At 37.4% G+C, this 16,262-nt stretch overlaps 2 protein-coding genes across 7 annotated transcripts in view; both read right to left on the bottom strand.

Moving 5' to 3' along the window:
- Positions 1-515: 515 nt before the first annotated feature.
- TTC32 (tetratricopeptide repeat domain 32) lies at positions 516-7,071 on the bottom strand. Its single transcript, XM_003908314.5, has 3 exons — positions 5,368-7,071; positions 1,657-1,823; positions 516-913 (listed from the first exon to the last, which is right to left on the bottom strand). Exons 1-3 carry the CDS (start codon positions 5,517-5,519, stop codon positions 774-776), a joined length of 459 nt encoding a protein of 152 aa, XP_003908363.1. The 5' UTR covers positions 5,520-7,071; the 3' UTR covers positions 516-773.
- The window catches only part of WDR35 (WD repeat domain 35), a 78,686-nt gene continuing 64,159 nt past the window's right edge, over positions 1,736-16,262 (bottom strand). For 3 of the 6 annotated variants that reach the window (XM_009183744.4, XM_003908316.5, XM_009183743.4), the window contains one exon: positions 12,745-16,169. In XM_009183744.4, the coding sequence (XP_009182008.1) occupies positions 16,063-16,169 (107 nt within the window). In that variant the 3' untranslated portion in view covers positions 12,745-16,062. Of the gene's footprint in view, positions 1,824-12,744; positions 16,170-16,262 lie in introns of those variants that run through there. The other 3 variants (XR_636133.4, XM_009183741.4, XM_009183742.4) reach the window with 2 other exon arrangements.

Consider the following 16,262-nt stretch of genomic DNA (forward strand, 5'->3'; position numbering starts at 1 on the left):
AGGACATGTTTATTTTTAACCCTAAATATTATGTCCCTCTAGCCTAGCTATATAAAACAGCCTTACTCTCAAAGCCAATGCTAGGGGGAGAAAATGGACAGGTAACTAGATTAAAAGAACTGAGAGAGACATTAAAAAAAAAAAAAATGCAATGAAACCTGATTGACTCTAGATCCAAATAAAAATCTACACACTTTGGAACATGGGCTGGATATGGCTGACATTACAGAATTATTCATTTTACTAGGTATTATAATGGTGTTGTGGTTATAAAGTAGGATGTCTTCAATCTTAGAAAATGTAGGCTGAAATATTTAGGGGCAAAGTACTGTGACCTCGGCACCTTATTTTCAAATGGTTCAGCAAAAAGTTATGTATTTAAATAGAAAAAGCAAATATGGCACAATATTAACAACTCATGAATTTAACTGAAGAGTTTATTTTATTATACTTTCAACTTTTCTGTAGATGTAACATTTTTAAAATAGTTGAGAATAAAAAAATCACAAAAATAGTTTTACTGAGGAAAACACCACATTCCTTTTTACTGTAATATTTAATATAATAATATACACTTATACATTGGTATTATTTACACTTCATAAAAAAATCCATTCAACCTGAAATTACCTTAAACACACTATTTAACTTTCAGTGCTAATGTATTAATTTCTTAAATATAAATCAAAATAGCTCAATATCTATTTTAAATTACTGATAACTAGATGCAGATGTAAGGATCATGAATCAATACTTCCATTAAGTTAAAAATCTCAATAATTTTTTTCAACATTTCTTCTTTGTTTTTCTTCTTTGTCTAGAATAGTCTGTTTTAAGCTCAAAGTAGCATCTTGAAATCCAGGATTTAAGTCTAAGACCTTCTTGAAATCTTCCAAAGCATCATCAAAATATCCTGTACCAGAACCCAAAAAATGGAAAAGAGAAAAGAAACTGAGTATTTCTATACATTATTCATGGCAAAGCTTTGATACACGTACTTTTGCTTTTATATTTATGAGCTTTCAGTCACTTCTAGTAAAGGAAACTTTTTTATCTTAATAATATAGAGATGTGTATATCAAAGTAATTTTGTGTGCCCTTAGGGAATAATACACCTAAAATTAGTTATGGGTTTATTTATTGAGATTTAACAGGTAAATATTATCAATCATCTTAAAATTTTAACAAAACTGTATCGCCTGTTTTACATAACTGCAGTAAAATTAAGAAACAGGAAACTAATTTTCTTTTTGACACTTTAAATGAGAAACAGTACCTATGGTCCCTTTAATCCAAGAATCTAAACTTCACTTTCTATTGTCTTGTGTGTCTTCAAAGATTTTAACTCAGAAAAGTTTCACAGGCGATCAACTGAATTGCCTTCATTTCACAGCTGGGAATGCACAAGCACAAAGTAATGGGGTCACCCTGGCTCCTGCGCCCAAGTCCAATTCCCACCCCAGTGCTCTGCTGTGATCTATAACGCCTATCAAAAGCCTAAAATAAACTCAGGGACGCTTCCTTTGTTCCAAGCTCTAAACCTAAATTTCACAGAACTTTAAAATTTGATTACTACGTTAGTTTTACAATATTTGAGACCTCTGAAGTAACAGAATACAGTCAATGACAAAACCCAAAAAGAAAAAAAATTCTTACCCAGCCTATACAGTATCAACCCTCTGTTGTAATATGGAACTTCAAAATTGGGTTGGACTTCTATGGCAGATGTGTAGTCATCCATGGCTTCATAAAAATCAACCCTGAAGTACTTGATTTGCCCCCTGTTGTTATATGCAGTAGCCAAATCCTCAGGGCTGCATTTGCTTTAAACAAAAAGTTCACATTAAAAACACTGTGTTACCAAATTCCTCTCATTTCCACTTTCATTCTCTTTTGGGTATTGTCAAACTTCACAGCCTTATAACATGCAGCATCAACACTGAAAATCCGAGCTGAAGAAAAACCGTACAAATAAATAAAGAGCTAAAAGCAATTTCTGTGTAACCCTGTTATCTACTTTTGTAGGGTTATACCACTACAATGTCAACCTGAAAAGCATACTAACTTTCTAGTGTGTTCACTACCAACTTGTCCTGCTGAATATAACATTAAAATGATTTTTCATTTTTCTAAGCACACACCAGCAGGGCAAAGAAGACAGATCAGTTAAATGCTAAGCAATGAGGGAAAAGCCCAAGTATGCCATGGACATGTCACAATGTGAAACAATTTCATTCTCAAATTTTTAAGTGATCTTAAAACAATGAGATTTGAAATCATTTTCCACCAATAAAGAACTAAAGTTAACGCTAGGTGAAAATTCAACATGCTATGATCCCCAGGAAGTTATCTCTGGGGACAGAGTTGCCCTCCCTCCAGCCTCAGCTGGCATCCTCCCCAATGCCAGGCTGGCTTCCTGTTAGGAGGGTGGGCTCCTTTAGCCCCCTCAGGGCTTCAGTCAGTTTGGATGTCCTTTGTGCGGAACTGGCTCTGCACCTGAGGGCACTAGAGGTTGCCCAAAGAGCTTTAAATTAGCAGCCTTTCCTGGGCTGGACACCCAGGTAGCTCTGACCAGCCGCCAGCTCAACAGGTCACAGCCCCTGGCCGCCCAGAACCTTTCTATGCACAGGACAAATAGTCTGCACAGAGAGCATTAGTGGCTCTGCTCTGAGTCAGGGATAATTCTGTTTCCCTTTCTTTTTTCCCAAAGCAATTCTCAAATTAGAACCAAACACAGAACTCATCTGTCACTTCTTTGTAATACCCCGTAGTAAAAAGTATAGTCCTCCAAAAATATCTGTGAATGCAGTTAGTGTAAGTAAAAGGTACTTCTCTTGAGTAGTGTCTTGAGATTTCAGACAGGCACTGTAACTACTGCTACCCTAAGAGGCACTCACAGCCCAAGGGCCTCCTTCAGCCAAGTTTGCTAACGATGGAGAGGAACTGTTGCAATTTTAGAAATTGTCTATTCTATGAGCTATGATAGAGACTGGGTGTAAGGATACTTCTGAATGCCACTAAGCACCCCTGTTAAAACCTAGATTACAAGAGGGCACCACTCCCCTTCACCTATGTCTGACATGAGACTAGTTGAACTGCTCCCAGTAGAGAGTTTGAAGAAAAACGCAATCTCAGGATGCCAGTAAGGTTTTAGTCATTAAATCGAAGTTTCAGAATTATTGTTATGTTTTTAATACTAATTATATATTCGTAATATATTCAGAGAATCATAAAATGTTAGATTTAGAATTAGATCTTATTAAATCAACTTCTAAAAGGCTTTTTCATGTGGAAATTTTGTTTCATATTTTAAAGAAATGGACCAACAGTTGAAGCTGAAATATTTTGTAATATTAAAATTTTTGTAATGATAGCATTTATTATAATGGAATTCATTTAAGTTACCTAGCCCAAATGTGAATTTTTAGGATTTGCTAACTTTCGCAAAAAAAATAGTATTTTGGAAATTAGGTTTATGACTAAAGCTATACTTTAGATATTAAAAGAAAACATCACAAACTGTTCAAAACGCAAGGCATTCAAAAATTGCAAATATTGTTTCAAAATGATTCAGTGACCCAATACTTAAAAAATAAATGTAAGCTCCAGAATATAAATCGAAGGGAAGTTGAAATGACAGAATTCAGTTTCAATCCATGAGTTCCTAGAATTTTACCAAAGCTTATTTTACAGATGAAAAACAGGCTGAGACATCAGCCATGTGGCAGTGCCAAGACTGGAATTCAAATCCCTTCGACTGGGCTATGACAAACTGTCTTTCCTGTGCTGGTAAGGCATAGCTATTACATTTGCTACAGACACTTGTGTTCTTAGGCTGAGATGTGCAAAGAAGGAAGAATAACAAGACTAGACAGCATCAGTATACCTGGTGCTTATGAATACTTTTTTAAATCTACTAGATAAGTCTATTCTTAGAGCTCGAAACATGAATAGTTTAGCTTTCTAAAGGTGCATTGAGGAAAGTAGATGGTATCATCTTATTATCTGTTCAGAAACGTCTATTATTATTCTCGTGTGTTATTGAAATGAGAAGGTAATTTTATCTTTCCGGTTTAATTTCATACAAGTGTAACAAACAGGGTAAGAATCAAGTCCTCAGTGAAGCCTCATACAAAAGACAAGCTGGCATCCTGTCTAGAAAACTCAACTCCACAACAGACAACTCACAACTGTTCAAAAAGCTGTTCAATCAACCCCTCTGTTCTTTTCTCATCCTTGTCCACTCCGTACCATCAACAAGCCCCATCAAGCAAGACTTGGAGTATAAACAAATGCTACACATCCAGGCACAAGCCGAAAAGATGCTTTGGGTAAGCAGATAGTAGCAGGTGAAGCTGCTAACATCACAAAAAGAAAGCTAGCCAATCATTATGTGCTTCCTGGTGAAAGTATACACGTGTACCCACCTAAAAAGTAGTCTTGCCATGATACTGAATCTGAATTCAATTAGATCAAACCTCAAGGTTTAACTACCAATTCACAGCAGTATGAGACAGATGACCACATTAAATGACAGAAGAGATTCAGTCAGCAAGTCCAAAACGCGGAAATTCAAAGGACACAAGAATCGGTTTCCTTAACAAAGGAAAAACTGTGTTGGGAAGAGAAGGTGGAGAGACTTAAAAAGACTTGATGTGTATCCTGACTTGAACCAACTGCGAAAAGCGAACCAAAGAACAAAACACCTTATTAGTCGATCAGAAAGGTTCCAACACTGACTACTTGATATTAAGTAACTATTCGATGATATGGAAGTTCCTTCTGAAACACCCATGGATGAATACGATGGGCAAACTGTTAATGCTTAAGCCAAGCGATAAACACCTAGACGTTCGTTATGCTCTTTTCTACATAAACGTTTTTCATACCACCACCAAAAGCCAGCGCTGTGACACTGAGGTGGGAGTCGCGGTACCGTGGCCCTACGCAGCCGTGACCCCTTCCCTTCCCAAGTCGCGGATTTCCCGCCAGCTAAAATCACAAGTGGAAAATCCCTATCTGTCCTAAGTCTTTGGGTGGGAATGAGGAACGTGGAAGGAGAGACGGCGGAGTGAAAAGCGGAGGCCCGCGTCCGAGGAGCCCTCAGGGAGTTCGGTTCCCGGAAGCTCCCCGCACCGTCGCGGCAGACGGCTCTTCGCGGGTGGGCTCCCTCCCCGCGTTCTCCGCCGCCCTCATCCTAGGCCTCGCCTAGGCCTTTCTAGAAAGACGAACGTCGACCCGCTCAGTCCTAGTGCTGGGTTACGACACGCGCCGCCCGTGAGCTCCAGCAGCGAAAACACGAGCCCAGAGAGCCGCAACGTCGCCTCCACCCGGGGTCGCTGCGGCCCCAGGTCTCGCGATAGTTACCTCCCGGGACTCTCGCCGCTGGAGGCCGCGCAGGCGCACTGGCGAATGTAAGCGGAGTACAGCGTCTCGGCCTCCGCGTACTCGCCCTTGTTGAAATGAGCCTGGGCGAGTGTTAGGGTTGCGTGGCTTTTTTCCCCCTGCTGTCCTTCCATAGCAGCCAAGGCCTAGTTTTCGGTGTAGAATGGGTGTTGACCTCTGAGCGGCCAAAGGTGGCACCACAAAGCCACTTCCGCACCCTGGACTCTACCTTGACAGCCAATCTTGGCGCTAGGTTTGTGACTTCTGGGGACCCGTCATATCGCGAGATAACTGTTCCGCTGCAGGGAGGGCGTTTGCAGTGGGCCCTGTGAAGTATGTTGTTACCGCGCTTGGACCCGCCTTCCTCGTTTGTTAGAAGAGGCGCAGATGAGTGGTCTCAAACTGATTTCCAAGTCCCTTGTCTGATGCTGCGAGACACTACCCGTTTGTTACAGTGGATTGGGGGCCGATGACGCTGGAGGTGGGAGAAGCCACGGTTCTGTTTCTTAATGGCGAATTAGCCTGCGGGCTTCCTGTCGCTCCCTTGCCTTTCAGCGTCCCCTACTTAGCAAAACTCCGCGTTTAGGGTGTTCTCAGTAGGCTTTGTCTACCCTGAAACGCTTTGGGTCGACATTCCACCAGGTCTGTTCCGCGGTCCAAACTTCTCTACCTTTTTTGATTCTCTAGAACTGTGTTACGATTAGTAGTATATTGTGTCGAGAGTCTGGAATCTTTGATGTTAGTTATATTCCCTGTTTATGGCAAAGGGAAATCTAAAAAGTAATTTATTAGTTACATTACGTTTAATTCAAATTAAAATTATGTAAGAACAGTTGCCACCCACGCTACCTGACAGGCCTGCTGTGTATCTTTTCGGGGTCTGTCAATTCTGTTTTGCTTCCCAAAGTACTTGAGCCCTTTCCGTCAGAAAAAGTAAAGATGAAAAATATATTTGGAGCATGATACTTGCATGCAGAAGTCTTAACAGGACATAAATTGTGTGCTTTTTGGCTGCTTTCATTAGATTTTTAATTTTTTCCATTTACCACCACTGAAAAAATACAAATACAGTGGATTAATGTTAAATAAACACTGATAGAAATTGAAAGATTGGAAAACTACAAAAAATAAACTGGCATTTCTCGTGTAAGCAAATGGACAGCTCAATAGAACAAAAGCCCAGAAACATGCCCCAAATAGGCTGTATTTTGTAAAAGACATGTAACATATATGGAGAAAAGGACAGATTATTCAAATGAGTGCTATTGGGAGGATTAGTTAACCATTTGGGGTAAAATACATTTAAGCATTTAAGCTCCCAGTTGACATAATATTCATTCCAGGTGATTTAAGAGATTAAATAAATAAAATTTTTTTTAAGAAAATTTTTTTCAGTTCCCATTTATTTTTGCTTCTTGGGGCAGTGTCATCTTTTCAATATAAAAAAAACACGAAACAGAAATCTGAAGTATAGGATAGAAGAAAACCAAGTGTGTGGGGGGGGAAGCAACAGCAAAAGGAAGATGAGATGTTGCAAAAAAAAAAAAAAATGGAGGGGTAGTTCCCCTCTCCTCTGGGGAATGACTCAAACACTGATGTGGCAGTATACACTATTCTACATAAAGCCAGAGATGTTATTTCTTTTGGGAGATAAGAAAAGGTGGAGATGGCCGGGCGCTGTGACTTACGCCTGTAATCGCAGCACTTTGGGAGGCCGAGGCGGGCGGATCACCTGAGGTCAGGAGTTGGAGAACAGCCCGGCCAACATGGCAAAACCCCGTCTCTACTAAAAATGCAAAAAATTAGCTGGGCATAGTGGCAGGTGCCTGTAATCACAGCCTACTCCGCAGTCTGAGGCACGAGAATCCCTTGAACTTGGGCGGAAGTGGTTGGCAGTGAGCCAATTTTTGTATTTTTTGTAGGGATGAGTTTCCCCATGTTGTCCAAGCTAATCTCCAACTCCTGGGTTCAAGACATCTGCCCACCTCAGCCTCCCAAAGTGCTAGGACTACAGGCATGAGCCCCTGCACCTGAGTAGAAGTTATGCTTTGTTCTGTTCAAGGAACAACAGGGATATTTATGTGTCTAAAAACCAGTGATCTAAGAGGAAAATAGCAGTATATGTAATGAAAATTGGGGGTTTGGGAAGGGGGGTTCTAAATAGGAGTAAAAATCTTAACCTTTTTTGTGCTATGGCACCTTTGCAAGTGTGGTGAAGCCTATGTCGTTTCAGTGTTTTCAAGTGTTTTAAAAACAGGATTACAAAGGAAAGCAATTATATTAAAAAACAGTTAGAATATTAACAGATTTATAAAAAAGTAAAACATGTTAACATTAAATATCAAGAACCAATGGCAAACACAAAGCTAGCAGAGGAATAAAATAATACAAAATCAAAACAGATAAAACAGAAAAATGGAATCAACAAAACCAAAAGTTGGTTCTTAAAAAGATTAACAAAAATTAGTAAAATTTGGGCTAAATTGACTAAGAAAAAAAAGACTCAGATTACTGAAATCAGAAATGAAAATGGGAACATTACCATCAGTTCTACAGAAATAAAGAGGATTATAAGAGAGTACTATGAACAATTGTGTGCCGAAAAATGGGACAAACTAGATGAACAAATGCCTAGAAACAAAAAACCTACCAAGATTGTATCATGAAGAAATAGAAAATATGAATAGACCTGTGTAATATTCTGTTCCACGCTGCTAGTAAAGATATACCCAAGACTGGGTTTTTTGTTTTTTTAAGAAAAAAGGTTTAATGGACTCACAGTTCCACGTGGCTGGGGAGGCCTCACAATCATGGCAGAAAGCAAACGGCATGTCTTACATGGCGGCAGACAAGAGAAAATGAAAGAACAGTGAAGGGAGAAATCCCTTATAACACCATCAGATTTTGTGAGACGTATTCACTATCACGAGAACAGTATGGGGGAAACTGCCCCCATGATTCAATTATCTCCCACCGGCTCCCTCCCACAACATGTGGGAATTATGGGAGCTACTGTTCAAGATGAGATTTGGGTGAGGACACAGACAAACCATATTAACCTGTAATTTGTAAGGAGATTCAATCAGTAATCTAAAAATAACCTCTTGACAAAGAAAAGCCCTGGACCTGGTGGCTGCACTGATGAATTCTACTAAATGTTTAAGGAAGAACCAACACGAGTCCTTCTTAAACTCTTCCAAAACACTGAAAAGGAAAGAAAACTCTAAATCACTCTATAAAGCGAGCACTGCTCTGACACCAAAGCCAAACACAGACACTAGAAGAAAACTGCAGATCAATATCATTTATGACTTTGATGCAAAAATCTTCAATAAAATACTAGCAAATTGAATTTAGTCACATAATTAAAGGATTATACACCATGACCAAGTGGAATTTATTCCTAGAAATGCAAGGATAATTCAACACATGAAAATCAATCAATAGCAGTTGAGGAAAAAAAATCAATGTAATACAGCACAGTAACAGAATGGAGGGAAAAAACTTTATGATCACCTTCATTTAGGTAGAGAAAGCATTTGACAAAATTCAAAACCCTTTCATGACAAAAACACTCAAGCAGGCAATAGAAGGGGTCTGCCTCAACATAATAAAAGACGTGTATAAAACACAGTGAACATCATATTCAATGGTGAAAAACTGAAAGATTATCCTACAAAATCAGGAACAAGACAAGGAAGCTCACTTTCGTACTCCTATTCAACACAGCACTGGAAGTTCTAGCCACAGTAATTAAGCGAGAAAATAATTTAAAAATAAGCCATCCACATTGGAAAGGAAGAGGTAAAATTATCTCTTCACAAATGATATGCTCTTACATATAGATAACATTAAATACTCTATTTAAAAATGGTTATAACTAATAAATGAATTCAGCAAGGTAGGAGGATATGAAAGTAGGAGGATATGAAATCAACATGCAAAAATCAATTGCATTTTTATTCACTAACAATGAAGCTATCCCAAAAGGGGAAATTAAGAAAATTCCAGCCAGGCACGGTGGCTCACACCTGTAATCCCAGCACTTTGGGAGGCCAAGATGGGTGGATCACTTGAGGTCAGAAGTTTGAAACCAGCCTGGCCAACATGGCAAAACCCTGTATCTATGAAAAATACAAAAATTAATCACATGTGGTGGCAGGCACCTGTAATCCCAGTTCCTCAAGGGGCTGAGGCAGGAGACTCGCTTGAACCTGGGAGGTGGAGGTTGCAGTGAGCCAAGACTGTGCCTCGCACCACTGCACTCCGGCCGGGGCAACAGAGCAAGACTCCCTCTCAAAAAAAGAAAGAAAAAAGAAAACAATTCCGTCTACAGTAACATCAAAAACAAAAAAAAATATTTAGGAATTAACCAAGAAAGTAAAAGATTTGTACAATTAAAACTGTAAAACATTGCTAAAAGAAATTAAAGAAGACATAAATGGAAAGACATCTCATGTTCATGGATTAGAAGACAATATTGTTTAGATGTTAATATTATATAAACCAATCTTCAGATTCTATGGAATCCTTATCAAAATCCCAATGATGTTTTTGCAGAAATAGAAAACTCCATCCTAAAATTCATATGGAATTACAAGGGCTCTCAAATAGCCAAAACAATTTTGGAAAAAGAACAAAGTTTAAGGACTCACTCCTGATTTCAAAACTTACTACAAAGCTACATTACCCAAAACAAGTGTGTTATTGGCATAAAGACAGTTTTTTAAACAAATGGTGCTAGGAAAATTGGATATCCACTGCAAAATAATGAAGTTGGACTGTTACAACACATACAAAAATTAAATCAAAATGGATCATGACCTAAATGTAAGAATTAAATTACGAACTCTTAGGAAAAAACATATGGCAAAAACTTAGCAACACTGAATTTGGCAATGATTTTGTGAATATGACATCAGTGGCACAGGCAACAAAAGAAAAAACTAGACAAATTGGGCTTGATGAGAATTTAAAAACTTTTGTGCATAAAAGACACCGTCAGAGTAAAAAAGCAACCCATGGAATAAAACAAAATATTTACAAGTCATATATCTGATAAGGGATTAATACCCAGAATATACAAAGAACTTCCAAAAACAACAACAACAAAGCAAAACAACCCAATGTAGAAATGGGCAAAGGATTTGAATAGACTTTTCTCTAAAGAAGATAGACATATGGCCAATAAGAACATGAAAAAATGCTCAATGTCACTAATAATTAGGAAAATGCAAATCGAAGCTACAATCAAATACCACTTCTCACCATTCCAGTAGGATGGAAACTATTAAGAAGAAATAAGTATTGGTGAGGATGTGAAGAAACTGGAATCTTTGTGCACTATTGGTGAGAATGTAAAATGGTGCAATCACATGGTATGACACTTCTTCAAATACTAAGAATAAAATTACTATTTGATTCAGCAATTCCACTTCTAAGTATATACCCAAAATATCTGACAGCATGGTCTTAAAGAGATATTTACACATCCAGGTTCATAGCGGTATTGTTTGCACTAGGTAAAAGGTGGAAGCAATCCAAGTGTCTATCAACAGATGAGTGGATAAGCGAAATGTGGTATACTCATACAATGGAATATTATTCAGTCTTTAAAAGAACAGAAATTCTGCCACATGCTACAACATGGATGAACCTTGAGGACATTACATGAAGTGAATTAAGCCAACCACAAAAAGACTGAATGATTCCGTTTTTATGAGGTACCTAGAGTAGTCAAATTCATAAAGACAGAAAGTAGAATGTGGTTGCCAGGGACAGCTTTAAGGGGGATAGGGAGTTATTGTTCAATGAGCATACAGTTTCAGTTTTGCAAGATAAAGAATTCTGAGATGGATGGATGGATGGTGGTGGTGGTGGTGGTGGTAGTGGTGAAATATGTACAATATGAATGTACTTAATAAATATAGTTAATTCCACTTTAACTGTACACTTAAAATGATTAATATAGGCAAGGTGCAAGAGTTCATGCCTGTAATCCCAGCACTTTGGGAAGCTGAGGTGGGAGGATTACTGTGCTCAGGAGTTTGAGGCTGCAGTGAGCTATGATTGTGCCACTGCACTCCAGCCTGGGCGACAGAGCTAGACCATGTCTTGTAAAATATTAAATTTAAAAACAATTAAAAATGGTTAAGATAGTAAATTTTATGCTATGTGTATTTCATCACATAAAAAATAGGGAAAAATCAAGTGGCAAGTGTGTTTTCTATAAGAGATCATCACAACATTGCATTGAAGTCATTATTACTGTATTTCTATTAATTGATTTTGTTGCATCCACTGCAGTTTCTGCTTTATAAAGGTGGTTGCTATGAGCATAGATATTAGGTGTTATGTCTACAGATACTCTTACATGTTACATTGTTATTGTGAATAGCAGTTTTTAGCATTATCAAGTATTCTTGCTTGTAGTACTTAACTCACCACATCAACAAATTGAAGAAAAATCTCAACAGATGTAGAAAATTCAGTTAATAAAATTCAACTCCCTAGCAAACTAGGACAAGAAGATATACTTATTAAAACCTACCGACAAAATGTCTACAGAAAATATAATAAGCAATGATTTCTTAAAATATTGAAAAATTTCCTTTGAGATTAAGAATAAGACAAGGATGCCCAGTATCATCACTTTAATTATTCAGCATTGTTTTGGGTATCCTAGCCAATGCAATAAGATGATAAAAAGAAATAACAGATATGACAATTGAGAAATATTTTTTTAAAAAAAGCAGTCATTAAGCACGGTTATATGGTTGTATATGTAAAAAAGAAGTGCAAAGGACTGAGAGTGACAAAACATTTTTGAAGAATAAAAACAAAGTAGGACTTGTACCAGACAGCAGGACCTATTTTAAAAACTATAATAACTGAGACATTCTGCTTTGGGCCAAAGACAGACAAACAGATCAATGGAACAGAAGAAGAAACCAGAAATTGGTACCTGCATATATGGACTTGTTTTTTTGTTTTGTTTTGTTTTTGGGTTTTGTTTTTTTTTTTTTTTCATATAATTGCACATCAGTGTGGAAAGGGTGGACTTCAATCAGCTGGAGGTATAATTTAATTTTTTTTAACTTTAGAGAAATATCTTAGGAGCTGATAGCTCTCATTATAAAGACATAATACAGCAATTTATTCAGTCTCTTGGGGTTTTTTCCCCCTTGTTTGGTAGCAAAAGTGGTACTGTATATCTATTGTACCTCCTGCTCCCTCTTCCCCTTCTCCACTCTGGAGCCCAATACCCTCCTAACCAACCCCCATCAGCATACTTAAATCAAGACAAAGCAAACACCATGTTCTCCATAAGTTATAAAGAAAACGTGGAATAAACACAAGTTATTTTTTCTTCAATGTTTATTATTTTTGCATTTTTTCACTTAATACTACATAAAATCTAAGATCTCAGCTCTTGGAATACAGAAAAATAATTTCAAAGTGTACTTTAGCAAAATAATTTATAATGAAATTAGCATTTGTGAATTAAGCATGTCAACATTACTGTGTTGCTTGTTAGGCACACTGCTTATTTGTACAGCTTCATTTCAATACTTTGGCCCACCACACCACTTTGAAACATGTAATTAAGGGCAAGTTTTATTTCCTTGGCATTACTCAAAGGGAGTCAGTACATGTTTTTTGCAAGGAGAACAACATAACTGTTTAATGATGCTGTCTTCAGTATACTACCTAATTCTGTTTATGCAACTTCTCACCAGGTAATTGTTTTTTATGGTCAATTTTGCTTTTCTTTGTCCCCCTAGTCAAGGGAGAGTTTGTTAGTGTTGTTACCTTGAAATTGCCTTCATGTCGAATAAAACCAACTAGATCAATTCATAATACAGGTTTTTTCTCTAGTACTATTTACATACAAGACAAAGGTCCCCAAGACATTATGGCAGATCATTAAAACTTTAACAGATATAGATACCAAAGAGGCATAAGCTTTTACAAAAGTAAAAAAGGTGTGTCTGTCTATATACATACGCGCACACACACACACACGTACATATATGATAATTAGGTCCACAAGGTATGAGAAGTTGTTTTAAAAGATACTGGTTTCTGGATCCAACTGAATTAGAAATATCAACTACATATTGTTTAAATATCAACTAGATCCAGCAACTCAGAATCTACCTGGAGTAATTCATTGGTGGGAAAATTCTAGGGCTCAGGCAGCACAGAATTAGGGAGAAATGAGAAGGCTCCAAAAGAGAGTTTCCAAAGTTAGGTGAAGTCTGAGGAGTCAACAGGTGATCCTAGAATTAAAGCAAATGAAAGTGTAACCAACAAATCACAGTAAGGGGCCAGAGGCATGACAATCAAATGAATTCTCAGCTGATTCCTGAGATAGGAAAGGGAAGGAAGAAATACTCAAGCATTCAACCATGGACCAAGAATTGCAGCTCTGACCAAACTGTCCTGCAGGAACCTTTCAGACAGGCAAAGCTAGTAAGTGTGCCATCCCTACAACCCTGAACATTTCTCTTTCCTTGATGAAGCAGAGAATAGTCTCATCCCTAAAAATAGAAGTCCTGTGGAAAGATGTAAGTTCAACGGGAGATGTATTGTCTTAGACTTCTTTGTTAGAATGTGATTTTCTGATTTGGGGAAATTTTTCGTTCTGGTATAGAAGAAAACAAATGAGAAAGCTGGAATTCATTGTGTTAAATTTAGATAAGTAAGTTAGTAACTTAGGAGACATATTAGACAAAAGTTAATAGAGCATGTATGTGTGACCACAGATAGAAAGGAGAAAGAGATATCAAATATTCATGAAGCATTAAAAATATGAAAAGCCACAAAGATATCAAATATTCATGACACACTAAGTATGCATGAGACATATAAAGCCCTCAATATGTGTGAGAAGTTGATTCAATTACCCACTGGTGACACTCATTCTGGCCTGTCCTTACCCAAGAAATACAATAAAATTCATGGCTGCTCAGCAGACTAATAGGCAAGCTATTACTGTGGTAAAAGTGTACTGGCCCCTGAGACCCTTCTAGAGAACAAGTGTACGTCGTTGGCCTCAGGCACATTTCATCTGATTGAGTTGTCTGGCTCAAACGGCCACTCTGGTCCTCCTTGTAACCCCACTATTAGGGGAAAGCTTATGTGACAGAGTGTGAGTCAGGACATAAAAACATTACATAACCTGTGATTCAGGTGTTGTGGTCTTTCCACCTCACTGGCATGCTACACTAACAGTGTTAATCTATCATTGCTTTCTCCTTGTTCCTCACTGTGTATTGCAAATTAGTTTAATAAACCAATGTATTTTGAGAATTTTTATTTGGTTTGTAAGGCTTTCTGTTCCTTGACCTCTGGGATAGCTTGCTAGGTAATGTATTTAGAGGCTACCATTGTACAAAGGTAATTTTCCACAAGGCACATGAATAGAGACAGAGACCTCAAAGACTTCTGGTCTCCTCTTTTTATTTAGGCCTATGAGCCCACTATCTATCCTAAGCTCATCTAGGCTCTAAATCTCTTCTCATAGCTCACTATTCCCAATCTGCAACATGCTGAACTTGCCTTGGTCTCTACAAGACAAAAACATCAGATTGAGAAAGTGTATTGTAGCTGCAATAACAAAGTTGCGTATCTCTATGTATTGCCTCTACTAAAGGTAAGCCAAACCTCAATAAAATAATCTTGATGAAATAGTGCAAAGTTCTGTCTTTAGCCACAAAATGGGAATTCATGAGAAATAAACAGAGAACATTATTTGCTATATAAAAGACATAAGAAATGGTCCATTACAGATCACGACTGTTTATCTTCTAAATTAATAATCCATGAAAACAGATGCATATCAAGAAAGAATCACTCCCTCAACAATACTTGTGTAAATGAAGGGTCCAGCTTAGTGACAATGTTTCAATAGAAGCTATAACTACAAAATGGATATTTTTGTTTGTTATTTTCATTATAAATAGAGCCAAGTTTTCTGCACAATCATATGAAAGTGTAAATTCCAAATGCCATCTCTTGAATGAAACTAAAAGGACAGGTTTTAAAATAGAGGAATAGGGCTATTAGAAACAATTTAGATTGTAAAAAATGTCTTAAAATGCCATCGCCTCACTTCTGAATATATAATAAAGAAGACATTCAACGCTTATTTAATTAACTATGGCTACAGAGAAAGCTCATTTCGCTATTACAATTGTTTAACTTCCTTGTAACATGGGTTATAAAAATTCTCTAAATTCAACTTTGCCCCACTCCCATGCCTCCCCTGCTCCCCACTCCCTTCAAGATTTTTTAACGAATTCAGTTACCTTGACACTGTGAGAAAAATATTTATTTGGAATATTCCCATGGTATCATGTAACCAAATACAAGATAGACAAAAGAGAGAGGCAGACAGAAAATATGGTTGATTTTCATACATTTATATGAAAATCAGCCTTATTATTTCTCAGTTGTATTGCTTTAAAAAATTATTTTATTAACATGTATTTTGTGCAAAAATTCAACTATAAATAATGAGGCTTATTTTCATACAAAATTCATAGAAATAAACCTTATTACACATACAGCATATAGCCATTTATATATGTTACCTATATTTTACAGTTACATACAGTTTATCATTCCTTTAAGCCACTGGACTATGGCATAAGGGGCAGAAGCTGTAGTGGCTTATTTCCTGGGCAAGGACACCATGCTTGCATACACTGCACATCCAGAATTGATACTCAGTGATCGGGCTTCCTGTGGCAACGCATGTTGGCAGTTTCCCTTCTCCACTGTAAAACAAGGGGAGAAACAATTCATTATACTTTAAAACTTCTCATTAGTCTAACTTAATTTATTTAATACACTTAAAAAAACCTAAAGAA

This window comes from Papio anubis, chromosome 14 (genome assembly GCF_008728515.1).
Source record: "Papio anubis isolate 15944 chromosome 14, Panubis1.0, whole genome shotgun sequence".
NCBI classification, from domain to species: Eukaryota; Metazoa; Chordata; class Mammalia; order Primates; family Cercopithecidae; genus Papio; species Papio anubis.